Below are 17,180 nucleotides of genomic sequence, written 5' to 3'. Positions count from 1 at the left end.
TTCTATGTTAAAGGCACTATATATATGCAAGTTGTTGATATTATAAATGGAACAGAATTGCCAAATATTACCTGGTTCGATTTTGTCTGGCTTGGAGGCTGGAGGCATTCACCTACATAAATCTTGTTGGTTCACTCTGGGACCAGACAATCTTTTCTGAAAAGAATTTGTTTTATCCCAAGTTCTGCAAGGATCTCATCTGGCTTTTCCCCCAGTGTAATCCTTCATGAACTGTCTATCACATGAATATACAAGGTCCTCCGAACTCTCAGTTCCTGTCTCTGGCCTCTTGTGCACACCCCACTACTCCAGTTTACCCAATGCCTTCAGCCAGCTAGAATTCCCTGCACTCCTTTGCCTCTCCTGCTTTAAAATCCCTCGTAAAACCCACTTCATTGACCAAGCTTATGGTAACCCCTTCCCCTTTGGCTTAGCATCCATTTTTCGGATTACGCTTCTGTGAAGTGCCTTTGGATGTTTTCCTATGGGATAAAGGCAAGTTGTTGTCGGAAGCTGCAAGGGTTATTTGTCCAAGATGACATTGACTGTATGCTGACCATAATCCCTTAGCTTGATCAAATTCGACATGCTACAAGAACACACGTTGCAATGAAGCATTGCATTGCTTCCCAGAGCAAGAACGTTGATGCACTTCCCATTTAGATTAAAATATAATCACGGTTTTCATGAGTAGCACTCAAGGAACCTGTCCCAGTGGGAGAGGGTGGTGAAGTAATGAGAACATTTAGTATTTAGACCAAGGTGACTTATGTTTCTTTACTGTGTCTCCGAGTTATAAGTTAATTTAGAATATCACAAAGTGGAAGTTATGTGTTCATGTAAAATTCAACATATTGGCTATAGACAAACGGTCGAAGGCAGCCCTTTGAAGGGGCAAACTATCCTTAATAGGTCAACATTTTGATTAAAATGCCTCAAGCTTAAATGTACCACTAGAAACAATCATGGTAATCCAAACAGGGAGACTTCCTGTCCTGATTCAAAGTGGACCAATTGAGTTAATGGTGTTCTGACCAGGCATCCACTGAATGTGTGAAAAAGCCAAAACACTGACAGGCCTTTGTATTTACAGGTTGCGTAGATTGTTGTTACTGTTCAAACTGATTACACCAGCCTCAGTGTGTCCTGCAAAGTGTTCGAGTATAATGGTTGTTGGTTCATTAAGGAGTCGGCATGTAATCTTTCTCAGAAAAGCATTTATTTATTCCAAATTCCGAAAGGATGTTTTGAAAGGATCTCTTCTGACGAAGGGAACCAAGGGATATGGGGATAATGTCGGAAGTTAGAGTTGAGGTAGAAAATCAAAGAGCAAGTTATTACTTAAATGGAGAAAGATTGCAAAGTGCTGCAGTACAGCGGGACCTGGGAGTAATTGTGCATGAAACACAAAAGGACAGTATGCAGGTACAGCAAGTGATCAGGAAGGCCAATGGAATCTTGGCCTTTATTGCAAAGGGGATGGAGTATAAAAGCAGGGAAGTCTTGCTACAGTTGTACAGGGTATTGGCGAGGCCACACCTCGAATACTGCGTGCAGTTTTGGTTTCCATATTTACGAAAGGATATACTTGCTTTGCAGGAAGTTCAGAAAAGGTTCACTAGGTTGATTCCGGGGATGAGGGGGTTGACTTATGAGGGAAGGTTGAGTAGGTTGGGCCTCTACTCATTGGAATTCAGAAGAATGAGAGGTGATCTTATCGAAACATATAAGATTATGAGGGGGCTTGACAAGGTGGATGCAGAGAGGATGTTTCCACTGATGGGGGAGACTAGAACTAGAGGGCATGATCTTAGAATAAGGGGCCGCCCATTTAAAAACAGAGATGAGGAGAAATTTCTTCTCAGAGGGTTATAAATCTGTTGAATTCGCTGCCTCAGAGAGCTGTTGAAGCTGGGACATTGAATACATTTAAGACAGAAATAGACAAGTTTCTTAAACGATAAGGGGTTATGAGGAGCAGGCAGGGAAGTGGAGTTGAGTCAATGATCAGATCAGCCATGATCTTATTGAATGCCGGAGCAGGCTCGAGGGGTCATATGGCCTACTCCTGCTCCTATTTCTTATGTTCTTATGTAAGATCAGCTTCTTACTGGATGGTGGAGCAGGCTCAAAGAGCCAAATGGCCTAGTTCTGCTCCCAATTTTCATGTTATGGTGACTGGCTTTATCTGTTTGACCATTGGTGAATTGGCTTTTATAAAAGGGCTTTTATAAAAGGGGATTTGGATGATCTTGAAGCACAGGTTGAACCTCTCTTATCCGGTACTCTTTTAACCAGCACCTCCCTTGTTCGGCATCATTCCCGGCGGGGGGATGGGACCTGGCTCCTCTTCTCCCCGCTGCCTCCGGTGTTCCCTCCTCAGTTGGGTCGGAGCGTTGTCAGCGATCCCACAACACTATGATGTTGTCAGCAGTACCTGGTAAGTTTTTAATGTAATGGCTCATTTTGGGTGGAGGCACCAACTCTTGGGGCAGCGGGGTCAATGTGTACCGTGGGGAATATCAGTGAAGTGTCGCCGTGGGCTACAGGTCAGCTGAGAAAGATCGACTATGTTTATAGCGGAGGATAAATCCTTCAACTGATGCAAAGTCCAATTTACAGATCTCAACAAATCCTCACAGGTCGACAAAAAATACATAACACGAACAATTGGAAATGAACACAGTTCAACTTTTTTTTTTCTCTTTCAGTTCTACTTAAAAAAGAAATATTTACTTCAAGTGTCAAAAGTCAAGCATTAGAAACAGGGGTCACGAGCACTGAACACACAAAACCTTCGACCCCTGGCTGCTGTGCTGGCGGCTCGAGTTTATCCTAAATTAAACCAGAAACAGAGAGACACACAGAGAACACCAAATGGAGAGTCCCATGGACTCACACCCGGCAGGTCGCTGGAGAACCAAGGGTCAATCCCCGTTTCACTCCCAGTTCCAGGTGCCTCGATCCAAGACCCACTCCCCGGCTGTGAATCCGCCCTGAATCTGGGACAGGTGGAGAATGGAAAGGGGTGTCTGCGCTGGGGTAAGATTTACTCATGTAGGAGTTGAATTCATTTCCAACACTTGCCCGGTCTCTCGGAATAGTCCTGGTGTGGACCGGGGGGGCTCGAACAGCATTTTCAAAAATATTCGGCGGGTCAGTAAACACTATGAATAGAACAGATAGCCCTTAATATTTCACATGACACTGCATTCAGCACCTTACTATAGAGCGCGCGAAACTAGATATAATTTTACAGATCTCAACAAATCCTCAAAGGCTGACAAAAAATACACAATCAGCACAAACAATTGGAAATTAACAAAGTTCGACTTATTTTTTTCTCATGTTTTAATCGAACGAGAATCCATCCGTCCATTTCTCTCTCTTTTTATGTATGAAACATACATGGTCCATTATTTTTTTTTATTTGTTTAAAAACTGATAGACGATTAGGCCTGTTTTGTAGTTGAGAGGATAAAGTCAGCTGGAGTATTGCAGGCTCTCTGAGCCAATGCTTAAAACAATGAAGAATGCTCATCTAAAACAAACTCTTAAGATCAGACATTGGACTTTACATCAGTTGGGAGGATTTATCCTCCGCTGTAAACACCGCCGATCTTTCCCGGCTGACATCATCATCATCATCATAGGCAGTCCCTTGGAATCGAGGAAGACTTGCTTCCACTCCTAAAGTGAGTCCTTTGGTGGCTGAACCATCCGATACGGGAGCCACAGACCCTGTCACAGGTGGGACAGACATTCGCCGGGGGAAGGGGTGGGTGGGACTGATTTGCCGCACGCTCCTTCCGCTGCCTGCGCCTGACCTCTTCATACTCGCGGCATTGAGATTCGAAGAGCTCCTCCCGGATGCACTTTCTCCACCGAGGACGGTCTTCGGCCAGGGACTCCCAGGTGTCAATGGTGATGTCGCATTTTACCAGCGAGGCTTTGAGGATGCGGCGACACTTTGCGGATGTTCCCCACAGGTACACATTGATCCTGCTGCCCCGAGAGTTGGTGTCTCCGACCAAAATGAACCTTTACATAAAACCTTATCGGGTAATGCTGATAACGCTAGGGTCAGCGTGACCCCCCGTCGTCCGGCAAATCCTCTTATCTGGCACAGGCCAGGTCCCGAGGGTGCCGGGTAAGAGAGGTTCAACCTGTACGCTGTGATGATTATATTTTTAATGCTACAGCAGAATGTCATTCCCAGTTAGATATGAAGCAAGGACATCAACACATTTGCCACACTCATAATACTTTGAAGACAGAGTTCATCGATCAAAAGCTAACTCGGGTAACACATCAAGTTATTATTTACTAAAAGCATCATTGCTTCCTGTGCATAATCATCAACGAGTTATATTATCCCATCATTCTAGTGATGTGGCGAGAGTCACAATAATACACAGGTTACATAGAAACATAGAAAATAGGTGCAGGAGTAGGCCATTCGGCCCTTCGAGCCTGCACCACCATTCAATAAGATCATGGCTGATCATTTCCTCAGTACCCCTTTCCTGCTTTCTCTCCATACCCCTTGATCCCTTTAGCCGTAAGGGCCATATCTAACTCCCTCTTGAATATATCGAACGAACTTGCATCAACAACTCTCTGCAGCAGGGAATTCCACAGGTTAACAACTCTCAGTAAAGAAGTTTCTCCTCATCTCAGTCCTAAGTGGCCTACCCCTTATCTTAAGACTGCGTCCCCTGGTTCTGGACTTCCCAACATTGGGAACATTCTACCCGCATCTAACCTGTCCCGTCCCGTCAGAATCTTATATGTTTCTATGAGATCCCCTCTCATTCTTCTAAACTCCAATGCATAAAGGCCGAGTTGATCCAGTCTTTCCTCATATGTCAGACCTGCCATCCCAGGAATCAGTCTGGTGAAGCTTCGCTGCACTCCCTCAATAGCAAGAACATCCTTCCTCAGATTAGGAGACCAAAACTGAACACAATATTCCAGGTGAGGCCTCACCAAGGCCCTGTACAAATGCAGTATGACCTCCCTGCTCCTATACTCAAATCCCCAAGCGATGAAGGCCAATGTACCATTTGCCTTCTTCACCGCCTGCTGTACCTGTATGCCAACTTTCAATGACTGATGAACCACGACACCCAGGTCTCGTTGCACCTCCCTTTTTCCTAATCTGCCGCCATTCAGATAATATTCTGTCTTCGTGTTTTTGCCCCCAAAGTGGACAACCTCACATTTATCCACATTATACTGCATCTGCCATGCATTTGCCCACTCACCTAACCTGTCTATAAGCCACCCTGCAGCCTTCTAGCATCCCCCTCACAGCTCACACCGCCACCCAGTTTAGTGTCATCTGCAAACTTGGAGATATTACACTCAATTCCTTCATCCAAATCATTGATGTATATTGTAAATAGCTGGGGTCCCAGCACTGAGCCCCGCGGCACTCCACTAGTCACTGCCTGCCATTCTGAAAAGGACCCGTTTATCCCGACTCTCTGCTTCCTGTCTGCCAACCAGTTCCCCATCCACGTCAGTATATTACCCCCAATACCATGTGCTTTGATTTTGCACACCAATCTCTTGTGTGGGACCTTGTCAAAAGCCTTTTGAAAGTCCAAATACACCACATCCACTGGTACTCCCTTGTCCGCTCTACTAGTTACATCCTCAAAAAATTCCAGAAGATTTGTCAAGCGTGATTTCCCTTTCATAAATCCATGCTGACTTGGACCGATCCTGTCGCTGCTTTCCAAATGCGCTGCTATTTCATCTTTAATAATTGATTCCAATATTTGCCCCACTACTGATGTCAGGCTAACCGGCCCATAATTAACCACTTTCTCTCTTCCTCCCTTTTTAACAAGTGGTGTTACATTAGCTACCCTCCAGTCCATAGGAACTGATCCCAAGTCGATAGACTGTTGGAAAATGATCACCAATGCATCCACTATTTCTAGGGCCACTTCCTTAAGTACTCTGGGATGCAGACCATCAGGCCCCGGGGATTTATCAGCCTCCAATCCCATCAATTTTCCTAACACAATTTCCCACCTAATAAGTATATTCTTCAGTTCCTCCTTCTCACTAGACCCTCGGTCCCCTAGTACTTCCGGAAGGTTATTTGTGTCTTCCTTCGTGAAGACAGAACCAAAGTATTTGTTCAATTGGTCTGCCATTTCTTTGTTCCCCATTATAAATTCACCTGAATCCGACTGCAAGGGACCTATGTTTGTCTTCACTAATCTTTTTCTCTTCACATATTTATAGAAGCTTTTGCAGTCAGTTTTTATGTTCCTGGCAAGCTTCTTCTCGTACTCTATTTTCCCCCACATAATTAAACCCTTTGTCCTCCTCTGCTGAATTCTAAATTTCTCCCAGTCCTCAGGTTTGTTGCTTTTTCTGGCCAATTTATATGCCTCTTCCTTGGATTTAACACGATCCTTAATTTTCCTTGTTAGTCACGGTTGAGCCACCTTCCCCGTTTTATTTTTACTCTAGACAGGGATGTACAATTGCTGAAGTTCATCCATATGATCTTTAAATGTTTGCCATTGCCTATCCACCGTCAACCCTTTAAGTATCATTTGCAGTCTATTCTAGCCAATTCATGCCTCAAACCATCGAAGTTACCTTTCCTTAAGTTCAGGACCCTAGTTTCTGAATTAACTGTGTCACTCTCCATCTTAATAAAGAATTCTACCATGTTATGGTCACTCTTCCCCAAGGGGCCTAACAATAAGATTGCTTATTAGTCCTTTCTCGTTACACATCACCCAGTCTAGGATGGCCAGCTCCCTAGTTGGTTCCTTGACATATTGGTCTCGAAAACCATCCCTAATGCACTCCAGGAAATCTTCCTCCACCGCATTGCTACCGGTTTGGTTAGCACAATCAATATGTAGATTAAAATCACCCATGATAACTGCTGTACCTTTATTGCATGCATTCGTAATTTCTTGTTTGATGCTGTCCCCAACCTAACTACTACTGTTTGGTGGTCTGTACACAACTCCCACTAGCGTTTTCTGCCATTTGGTATTCCGTAGCTCCACCCATACCGATCCGACATCATCCAAGCTAATGTCCTTTTTTACTATTGCATTAATTTCCTCTTTAACCAGCAACGCCACCCTGCCTTCTTTTCCTTTCTGTTTATCCTTCCTAAATGTTGAATACCCCTGGATGTGGAGTTCCCAGCCTTGGTCACCCTGGAGCCATGTCTCCGTGATGCCAATTACATCATACCCGTTAACTGCTATCTGCACAGTTAATTCGTCCACCTTATTCCGAATACTCCTCGCATTGAGGCACAGAGACTGCAGGCTTGTCTTTCTAACACACTTCGCACCCTTTAGAATTTTGGTGTAATGTGGCCCTTTTTGCTTTAGGTTTCTCTGCCCTCCACTTTTACTTTTCTTCTTTCTATCTTTTACTTCTGCCCTCATTCTACTTCCCTCTGTCTCCCTGCATAGGTTCCCATCCCCCTGCCATATTAGTTTAACCCCTCCCCAACAGCACGAGCAAACACTCCCCCAGGACATTGGTTGCGGTCCTGCCCAGGTGCAGACCATCCGGTTTGTACTGGTCCCACCTTCCCCAGAACCGGTTCCAATGTCCCAGGAATTTGAATCCTTCCCTTCTGCACCACTCCTCAAGCCACGTATTCATCTAAGCTATCCTGCAATTCCTACTCTGACTAGCACGTGGCACTGGTAGCAATCTTGAGATTACTACTTTTGAATTCCTACTTTTTAAATTTAGCTCCTAGCTCCCTAAATTCATCTTGTAGGTGCTCATCCCGTTTTTTACCTATATCGTTGGTACCTATATGCACCACAACAACTGGCTGTTCACCCTCCTTTTTCAGAATGCCCTGCACCTACTCCGAGACATCCTTGACCCTTGCACCAGGGAGGCAACATTCCTGAAGATTCTTCAATTTTACTTTTAATTAAAAAAAATAGTTAAGCCCATAAAAGAGGTGTCATGTAAATAATTGTAGGTTGTCATAACATAAGAACATAAGAAATAGGAACAGGAGTAGGCCATACGGCCCCTCGAACCTGCTCCGCCATTCAATAAGATCATGGCTGATCTGATCATGGAATCAGGTTCACTTCCCTGCCTGCTCCTCATAACCCCTTATCGTTTCAGAAATTGTCTATTTCTGTCTTAAATTTATTCAATGACCCAGCTTCCACAGCTCTCTGAGGCAGCGAATTCCACAGATTTACAACCCTCAGAAGAAATTTCTCCTCATCTCTGTTTTAAATGGGCGGCCCCTTATTCCAAGATCATGCCCTCTAGTTCTAGACACCCCATCAATGGAAACATGCTCTCTGCATCCACCTTGTCAAGCCCCCTCATAATCTTATACGTTTCGATAAGATCACCACTCATTCTTCTGAATTCCAATGAGTCGAGGCCCAACCTACTTAACCTTTCCTCATAAATGAACCCCCTCATCCCCGGAATCAACCAAGTGAACCTTCTCTGAACTTCCTCCAAAGCAAGTATACCCTTTCTAAATATGGAAACCAAAACTGTTAATATAGATTGTAAATAGTTGGGGTCCCAGCACTGATCCCTGCGGCACCCCACTCGTTACTGATTGCCAACCAGAGAATGAACCATTTATCCTGACTCTCTGTTTTCTGTTAGTTAGCTAATCCTCTAACCATTCTAATATATTACACCCCAACCCCGTGAACTTTTATCTTGTGCAGTAACCTTTTATGTGGCACCTTGTCAAATGCCTTCTGGAAGTCCAAATACACCACATCCACTGGTTCCCCTTTATCCACCCTGTTCGTTACATCCTCAAAGAACTCCAGCAAATTTGTCAAACATGACTTCCCCTTCATAAATCCATGCTGACTCTGCCTGACCGAATTTTGCTTTTCCAAATGTCCTGCTACTGCTTCTTTAATAATGGACTCCAACATTTTCCCAACCACAGAAGTTAGGCTAACTGGTCTATAGTTTCCTGCTTTTTGTCTGCCTCCTTTTTTTTTTTAAAAATAGGGGCGTTACATTTGCAGTTTTCCAATCTGCTGGGACCTCTCCAGAATCCAGGGAATTTTGGTAAATTACAACCAATGCATCCACAATCCCTGCCGCTGCTCCTCTCAAGACCCTAGGATGCAAGCCATCAGGTCCAGGGGATTTATCTGCCTTTCGTCCCATTATCTTACTGAGTACCACCTCCTTAGTGATTGTGTTAAGTTCCTCCCCCGCTTTAGCCCCATGGCTATCCACTGTTGGAATATTGTTTAATCCTCTACCATAAAGACTGATACAAAACATTTGTTCAGAGTTTCTTCCACCTCCATGTTCCCCATCACTGGGCCCAAGTTTCGAGCCGCGCCTAGAATGGCGCGCGCAGTCCCGACCTGGACGCCCGTTTTTCGCGCCACAAAGTGCGCCTAAAAAAAACTTAGATTCTCCACCTCCCTGCAGGTCCTCTGGCCCTCGGCGCAGCGCAGCAGGACCTGTAGAGGGTGGAGCCAGGTCCCTGCGCTGAAAATAGTGCCGGGACCTCTGCACAAGCGCTACAGTGGGCGCGCAAGTGCAGTAGCTCCAGGCGCCCGAAACTGTGTGGGCGGGGCCCGAAGCACGCAGCCCCAAGCCCTGGCCGAATGGCCTCACTGGGGCTGCGTGAATAAGGCTCCTCCCACCTCCCGCTTCCAGACTGACACCCGCTCTGCTCTCCCCCACCCCCGGACCCGACACCCGCTCTCCTACCCCCCCCGGACCCGACACCCGCTCTCCCCGCCACCCCGCGGACCGGACCTGACACCCGCTCTCTCTCTTCCCTCCCCCCCCCCTAACCGGACCTGACACCCGCTCCCTCTCCTTCCCCCCTTACCCCGGACACCCGCTCCCCCCCCACCCCGGACCGGACTCGACCTGACCTCCCTCCGCCCGACCTGACCTCCCTCCCACCACCCCCCCGACCCAACCCAACGCCACCTACCTGTAAATCTGGTGCTGGGGACGGGCCCTGTCCGAAGTCTCGGACCCGGCCCGTTCAGCCTCCCTCCCCCTTCCCCCCCCAATCTCCTTCCCCTCCCCCCGCCACCCCAATCTCCTTCCCTTCCCCGCCCCCCCACCACCTTCTCTCCTTCTCCCCCCCCCCCCAACCACCTTCTCTCCTTCTCCCCCCCCCCACCACCTTCTCTCCTTCTCCCCCCCCCCATCACCTTCTCTCCTTCTCCCCCTCCCACCACCTTCTCTCCTTCTCCCCCCCCCCCCCACCACCTTCTCCCCCCCCCCCCCCCATCACCTTCTCTCCTTCTCCCCCTCCCACCACCTTCTCTCCTTCTCCCCCCCCCCCCACCACCTTCTCCCCCCCCCACCACCTTCTCTCCTTCTCCCCCCCCCCCACCACCTTCTCTCCTTCTCCCCCCCCCACCACCTTCTCTCCTTCTCCCCCCCCCCCCACCACCTTCTCTCCTTCCCCCCCTCCAATCTCCTTTCTCCCCCCCCCCAATCTCCCCCATCTCCCCCTCCCCTCGCTGTCAGAAACACAGACACTGATAGACAGAGAATGAGACACACAGACAGAGATAGAGACACTGACAGAGACACACTGGGGGCATCCCAGCACGCTGTTGGAGGGCTCCCGGTGCTGCAGTCGGTAAGTAGAAAATGTTTTATTTATTGATTTAAAAAAAAAATTATTTCTTATTAATTTTTTGATTGATTTATTGATGTATTTATCATTTATTATTGATGATGGCTCTTTATTTGTCAAACTGAAGTGTTTAACGTTTGTAAACTTTCCTTTAAACACCCCCCCCCCCTCACGCCTGATTTTCTAAAGTGTAGACAAGGTTTTTTCGAGCGTACAAAAATCTTCACTTACTCCATTCTAAGTTAGTTTGGAGTAAGTTTTCACTGACAAAATTTTGAAAACAGGCGTAAGTGGCTGGACACGCCCCCTTTTGAAAAGAAAATCCTGTTCCAAAGTGAAACTGTTCTAACTGACTAGAATTGGAGCAAACTAAATGTCGAGAATTCCGATTTCTAAGATACTCCGTTCTACACCAGTTGCTGCTAAATATCAGGAGCAAATCATGTGGAAACTTGGGGCCACTAATTCCCCGGTCTCGTCCTCTAAGGGACCAACATTTACTTTAGCCACTCTTTTCCTTGTTATGTACCTATATAAACTCTTGATATCTGTTTTTATATTTTGTGCTAGTTTTACTTTCATAGTCTATTTTCCTTTTCTTAATCATTTTTTTAGTTGTTCTTTGCTGGCTTTTACAAGCTTCCCAGTCTTCTGTCCTCCCACTAGTTTTGGCCACTTTGTATGCCCTTGTTTTTAATTGGATACCGTCCTTAATTTCTTTAGTTAGCCACGGATGGCTATCTTTTCTCTTACACCCTTTCCTCCTCACTGGAATGTATTTTTCTTGAGAGTTGTGAAATATCTCCTTAACTGTACACCACTGTTCATCAACCGTCCTACACTTTCTATTTTCCCAGTCCACTTTACCCAACTCTGCCCTCATACCTTCTTAGTCTCCTTTATTTAAGCTTAGTATGCTGGTTAGAGATCCAACTTTCTCACCCTCCATCTGGATTTGAAATTCAATCATGCTATGATCACTCATTCCGAGGGGATCCTTTACTCGGAGATTGTTTATTAATCCTGTCTCATTACACAGGACCTGATCTAAGATAGCTTGCCCCCTTATCATGTAGAACCTTTGCTTATTTTTAGCAATGTTCAAAATAAAACAGAATTTCTCTGAATTTACCTGGATTTGTCAGGGCCCAATTTCCCCCTTGATTATTAATAATAATAAATAATCATAATTTTTATTTATATAGTGCCTTTAACAGTTAAATGTCCCAAGGCGCTTCACAGCAGTGTTACAGACAAACAGATAAATTTGACACTGAGCCACAGAAGAAATTAAGGCAGATGACCAAAAGCTTGTTTAAAGAGGTAGGTTTTAACGAGTGTCTTAAAGGAGGAAAGAGAGGTAGAGAGGCAGAGAAGTTTAGGGAGGGAGTTCCAGAGCTTAGGGCCCAGGCAGCTGAAAGCACGTCCACCGATGGTTGAGCAGTTATAATGAGGGATGTTCAAGGGGCCAGAATTTGAGGAGCGCAGACATCTTGTGGGGTTGTGAGGCTGAAAAAGATTACAGAGATAGGGAGGGACACCAGAGGTAGCGATGCGGGAGTGGGAAGAGAAACCGTTGCAGGAGATTCTCTGGCTACGATTAGATAGATAAGAATGGAACCAGGCGAGTGCAGTCCCACCCAGCTGGACGATGGTGGAGAGGTGTTGGAGGAGGATAGAATGGTCAACCGTGAAAAAAGGCTGCAGACAGGTCAAGGAGGATGAGGAGGGATAGTTTACCCATGTCACCGTCACAAAGGATGTCATTTTCTCACAAAATAAACTGAAAATAAAACCTGAAGGAAACGAGAGTTTTAAAATTCACAGTAAAACTTGACTTTACTGACCCTTAAATATCCAGAAGCAACAAAAGGGTTTATTAGCCGCCATTTAATGGTAAAAGCTTTTTGAAACAGCCTCCAATTGTTTTCCAATTTGGAAGTATATGACTGGAAGAGAGTGGAGCCTTTCAACCCATCAATCTGAACTACACTCAGATCCAAGTCTCAAAGGTGAAAGGTCACAAATACAAAACTGACAGACAGGAAAAGACCATCTGGTCCATCACATGCTTGACCTTCACCAACCACCTACATCACTAAATCTTTGACAGATGCCAGATTACAAACACATACTTAGATATATTCTTACATTATGAGTAAGCATTAGTAAAAGTGCACATTGTCAGGCATCCCATCAGTTACAAACTTAAGAGCAGTGGATAGTGAATAAAAGACCAGAGTCTGAATGCCAAGTTCAAATAAGATCAGGTTTGAACTTTTACCAGGGCAATCCAGGCCAGATGCCCAGTTGACAGAGAGACTAGCATCTGCAATGCTTCAATGATTATACGGCCATGGAATGGCAGCAATGTTCAAAGTAGCAGCGACGTGGACATTCTATGGGGAATGACAGAATAGATGCTGAGATTGTTTCACATGGTTGTAGAGTCCAGAACTTGCGGGCATAGTCTCAGGATAGGGGGTCGACCTTTTAAGACTGAGAGGAGGAGGAACTTTTTCACTCAGAGGGTTGTGAATCTTTGAGATTCTCTGCCCCAAAGGACTGTGGATGCTAAGTCGTTGTGTATTCAAGGTAGAGATGGATAGATGTTAGAACTCGAGGGGAATCAAGGGATATGGAGATCGGGCAGGAAAGTGGTATTGAGGTCGTAGATCAGCCATGATCTTATTAAATGGCGGAACAGGCTCGTGGGGCCGTAAAGGCCTACCCCTGCTCCTAATTCTTATGTTTTTGTGACATAGGGAAAGAATACATTTCTAAACAGACTGTAATCAAATATGTTTACAAGTCTGTCAAAGAGTGGTGCCCAGACATCAAGAAGTTATTCTGAGGACCAACCTAATTTGTACTAACATAATATACTCCTTTATTAATGATACACCTTCAGCATGGTGTATTTGGAAGTTGGGTGTGCAGCAACCACTTGATATTGGGGATCAAAAGGATCATGTGACTCCATCCATAATACTTAGTATTCCAATGATTCAAGAAGGATTTTAAACAAATGACTATGTTCCTTTTTATATTTTGTGTACTAACTGCAGTACCGTAATACGCTATTCAGGAGAGGAGGGAGAAAATGAGTGAAACCTCCCCAAATTTCTGCCCTCCTCACGAGTATGCTGACTCCTTATTGGGAGACGGTTCCATGGGCACACATTGGACTCGCTGGGGGATGATTTTTCCTCTCCCGAGGGCAGGATCACCGAGGCCTATTATTGCACCACAGCTGCTCCGCTGGCTGAGATCAGCGCAAACCGGGAATCAAAATTGGGATTTCCAGGTTTGTATGGTTCAATGCCCACCATGCAGTGCTTTATTCACTGAGCAATCAATACCATTGTAGCTGTTTAATTATATGAACCCTTATAGGATTACTAAAAGTCCTTCCATGAACTGTCTCCCTGTTCTGACCCCAATGTGTGCGTTGATACTGACCGGTTATTGAGTGCCAGCTCCTGCTCCTGCCACTTCTCAAACTGCCCTGTGATATCTGTTGGGGTCCGCAAAATATCCTTCACATTCAGGAAGAACTCCTGGAAAACAATGAGTACTACTATCAGAACCACAAGGCTATATGCACTGGACTTCAACTAACTGCTGCAGTATTAGTCAAACATTCTCACCAGTGCTTACCAAGCAGAGAATTAAAATAAAAGCCAGGAAAAATACAAAGAACAAAGAAAAGCCACAAAAAGGAATAGAAAGGATGTGAAGACATGTGAAAGAAAAGCAAGCAAAAAATGGCTTTCTATCGACGTATTAGTAATGAGGTGAAAGTCAGGGCTCAGGCGACTAGCACATGAAGGGAGCAAACTCCTAGTAGAAAGCGACAGAATGGCAGAGATACTAAACAAGTACTTTGCCTCAGTTTTCAGAGAGGTGGATATTAGGATTGTGGAACCATCTGAGGTGGGATAGAACAGTTAATTGAGGATATTATCACCAACTTGTATTTATACAGCACCTTGAACGTAGCGAAACATCCCAAGGCGCTTCACAAAACTATTATGAAATAAAAAATTTGACACAGAGCCGCTTACGTAGAAATTAGCACATGGTGACCAAAATCTTAGTCAAAGAGGTAGGTTTTAAGGAGCGTCTTGAAGGAGGAAAGAGAGGTAGAGAGGCGGAGAGGTTTAGGCAGAGAGTTTCAGAGCTTGGGGCCCAGGCAACAGAAGGCACGGCCACCGATTATAATCAGGAATGTTCATGGGGGCAGAATTAGAGAAGCACAGACATCTTTGGGGGGAGGGGGTGTGGGGCTGGAGGAGATTACAGAGATAGGGAGGGGTGAGGCCATGGAGGGATTTGAAAACAAGGATGAGAATTTTGAAGTCAAGGCATTGCTTTACTGGGAACCAATGTAGGTCAGCGAGCACAGGGGTGATGGGTGAGCAGGACTTGGAGCGAGTTAGGACACGGGCTGCCGAGTTTTGGGATCATCTAACCAGGAGTGAGTTGGAATAGTCAAGTCTACAGGTAACAAAGCAAAGAGAGATGGTACTAAAGAAGTTACTCAAACTTAAAGTGGACAAATCACTGGGACTTGTTGGTTTATATCCACAAATCCTGGCCAAATTCTGTGGAAGGGACAGGAGAGTGGCAAATATGACACTTCTCTCTGAAGGAGACAAGGATAGCCAGGAATTATATAGGCCAGTTAGCTCATTTCCATTGTTGATAAACAACTAAAATCCATAATATAGGATGACAGTACTAAGCACTTTCAGAAACACAAATTAATCAAGGTCAATTAGCATAGATTTCTAAAACATGGGTTGTGGTTAATCAATCTTACAGAAATTCCTTGAAGAAATAACAAAGGAAGTGGATGCAGTTTACATGGTTTTGTGAACATTTGGTAAGGTACCACCTAAGAGACTTATGACAAATACAATAGCACATAGAATTATGGGCGATATCACCACAAAGATAAGTTGGAAGGCAGAAAGCAAAGGATCAGGATAAAGTTTCTTGCACTGGAGAGTGGTGCTCAACAAGAGCATGTTTTAGGGCTGCTTTTATTTAATGACCAATAATGAAGTTTGCTGGTAACACCAAATTATAGGGTATGACAAATTGTCTAAGGCTGCAGAAGGACAGAAATATGCTAGCAGGATGGGCAGTCAGGTGGCAGATGCAATTCAATGTTCATTTTCCAAGTAAGAACAGGAAATGAAAATGCGCCTTAAATAGTAAGTTGTGAAGGGAGTAAGGGAGCAAAGGAACTGTGTGTGCTCATATACAGGTTGTTTGTTACATCATTACAGATCATTTTCATTTCTAAGCCTATACTCTAATTGGTATACTCTAGCTGCACTAGCCACTCCTGTAAGTCTATCGCATGTCCCTGATGGACAGTGTGCCTGTACCTGCCCAATATCAAGCAAACTTCAGCAAAACCCAGAGGTTGAACAGAGAAGCCTCGTCACTGTACTCCTGCTTATTGAAATACATCACGCAAAGTCATCTTCAGAAGGTGGACTGAATGTACTCTAACATACTGAGGTTCAAGGTATAAAGCAAAGCGTATCTAACATGAAACAGATTAATGAACAATACTCAGTACAAACAGTAGATCTACAGTAGTTACAATCTTTACTATTCTCATCGACATGCCAAACAACAAAGACACTTCACCTGCATCAACCCTGAACATAAAAATGATCCTCGCCATTTCTTTTGTAGTAAAACACGATCACAGAGTGTCTGGCTATCTCCGACTTCAAACTGACTGCGCAATGGAATAAACTCAGTCACCGATATTTCACTGAGGTCCTTTGAAGATATACTGAAACAAAGGATATCAAAGCGGTATTTCTTTCAAGTACATTAGATGGACAGGGTATGTAGGATGTTTGAATTCACTGGAATTGCTGGATTCATATCTGTAAAATATTTTGAATGACCCGGTAGATGGGCCTCCATCGAAATACAATGGCAGCAACCAATCCATGCAGACCAAGGTATTCCTGAACTTTACATGTCTCTGCTTGTTCTGCGGCACGAAAATATCCATAAAAGAAAGGACTTGGATTTATATGTTTCTAGGTTTATATAGCGGCTTTCACAACCTATTACTACTCGGCAGTCCCTTGTGACGAGGGTGGTGCGCTTCACATCAAAAAAGATGGGCTCATAGGTGTTACAATGAGTTACATCTTAAAGGGTGGATTTTTAAAAAAACATGTGGTGACTGTTGCACACCAGCCACCACACAGGCTCGCGAGAGCTCGGTGTTGGTCCACTGGCAAGGATTGACCAAGACGACTGGAGACCTGCTCTGCGGCGCCTCCCTGAGCCACGGCCCCGCTGCTGTTAAATGCTGCGCCGCTCCTTGCTGGGCCTGGATCTCAGCCCCACCCCCCACCGCTGCTGGGCCCGGCTCTCAGGCCCCCCCCCCGCTGCTGGGCCCGGCTCTCAGCCCCACCCCCACCGCTGCTGGGCCCGGCTCTCAGCCCCCCCCCCCCCCCCACTGCTGCTGGGCCTGGATCTCAGCCCCACCCCCACCGCTGCTGGCCCG

General features: G+C 45.4%; 1 protein-coding gene across 1 annotated transcript in view; it reads right to left on the bottom strand.

Annotated features, from left to right (window-relative positions):
* The window catches only part of cars1 (cysteinyl-tRNA synthetase 1), a 105,616-nt gene that overhangs the window by 23,047 nt on the left and 65,389 nt on the right, over window positions 1–17,180 (bottom strand). Inside the window, exons 13-14 of the mRNA XM_070898758.1 lie at window positions 16,298–16,477; window positions 14,093–14,190 (exon numbers count right to left, since the gene is read on the bottom strand). Coding sequence (XP_070754859.1) covers window positions 14,093–14,190; window positions 16,298–16,477 — 278 coding nt within the window. The remainder of the gene's footprint in view (window positions 1–14,092; window positions 14,191–16,297; window positions 16,478–17,180) is intronic.

The sequence above is a fragment of the Pristiophorus japonicus genome, chromosome 14 (assembly GCF_044704955.1).
Source record: "Pristiophorus japonicus isolate sPriJap1 chromosome 14, sPriJap1.hap1, whole genome shotgun sequence".
NCBI lineage: Eukaryota > Metazoa > Chordata > Chondrichthyes > Pristiophoridae > Pristiophorus > Pristiophorus japonicus.
This window is presented reverse-complemented; position numbering and strand designations above follow the sequence as displayed.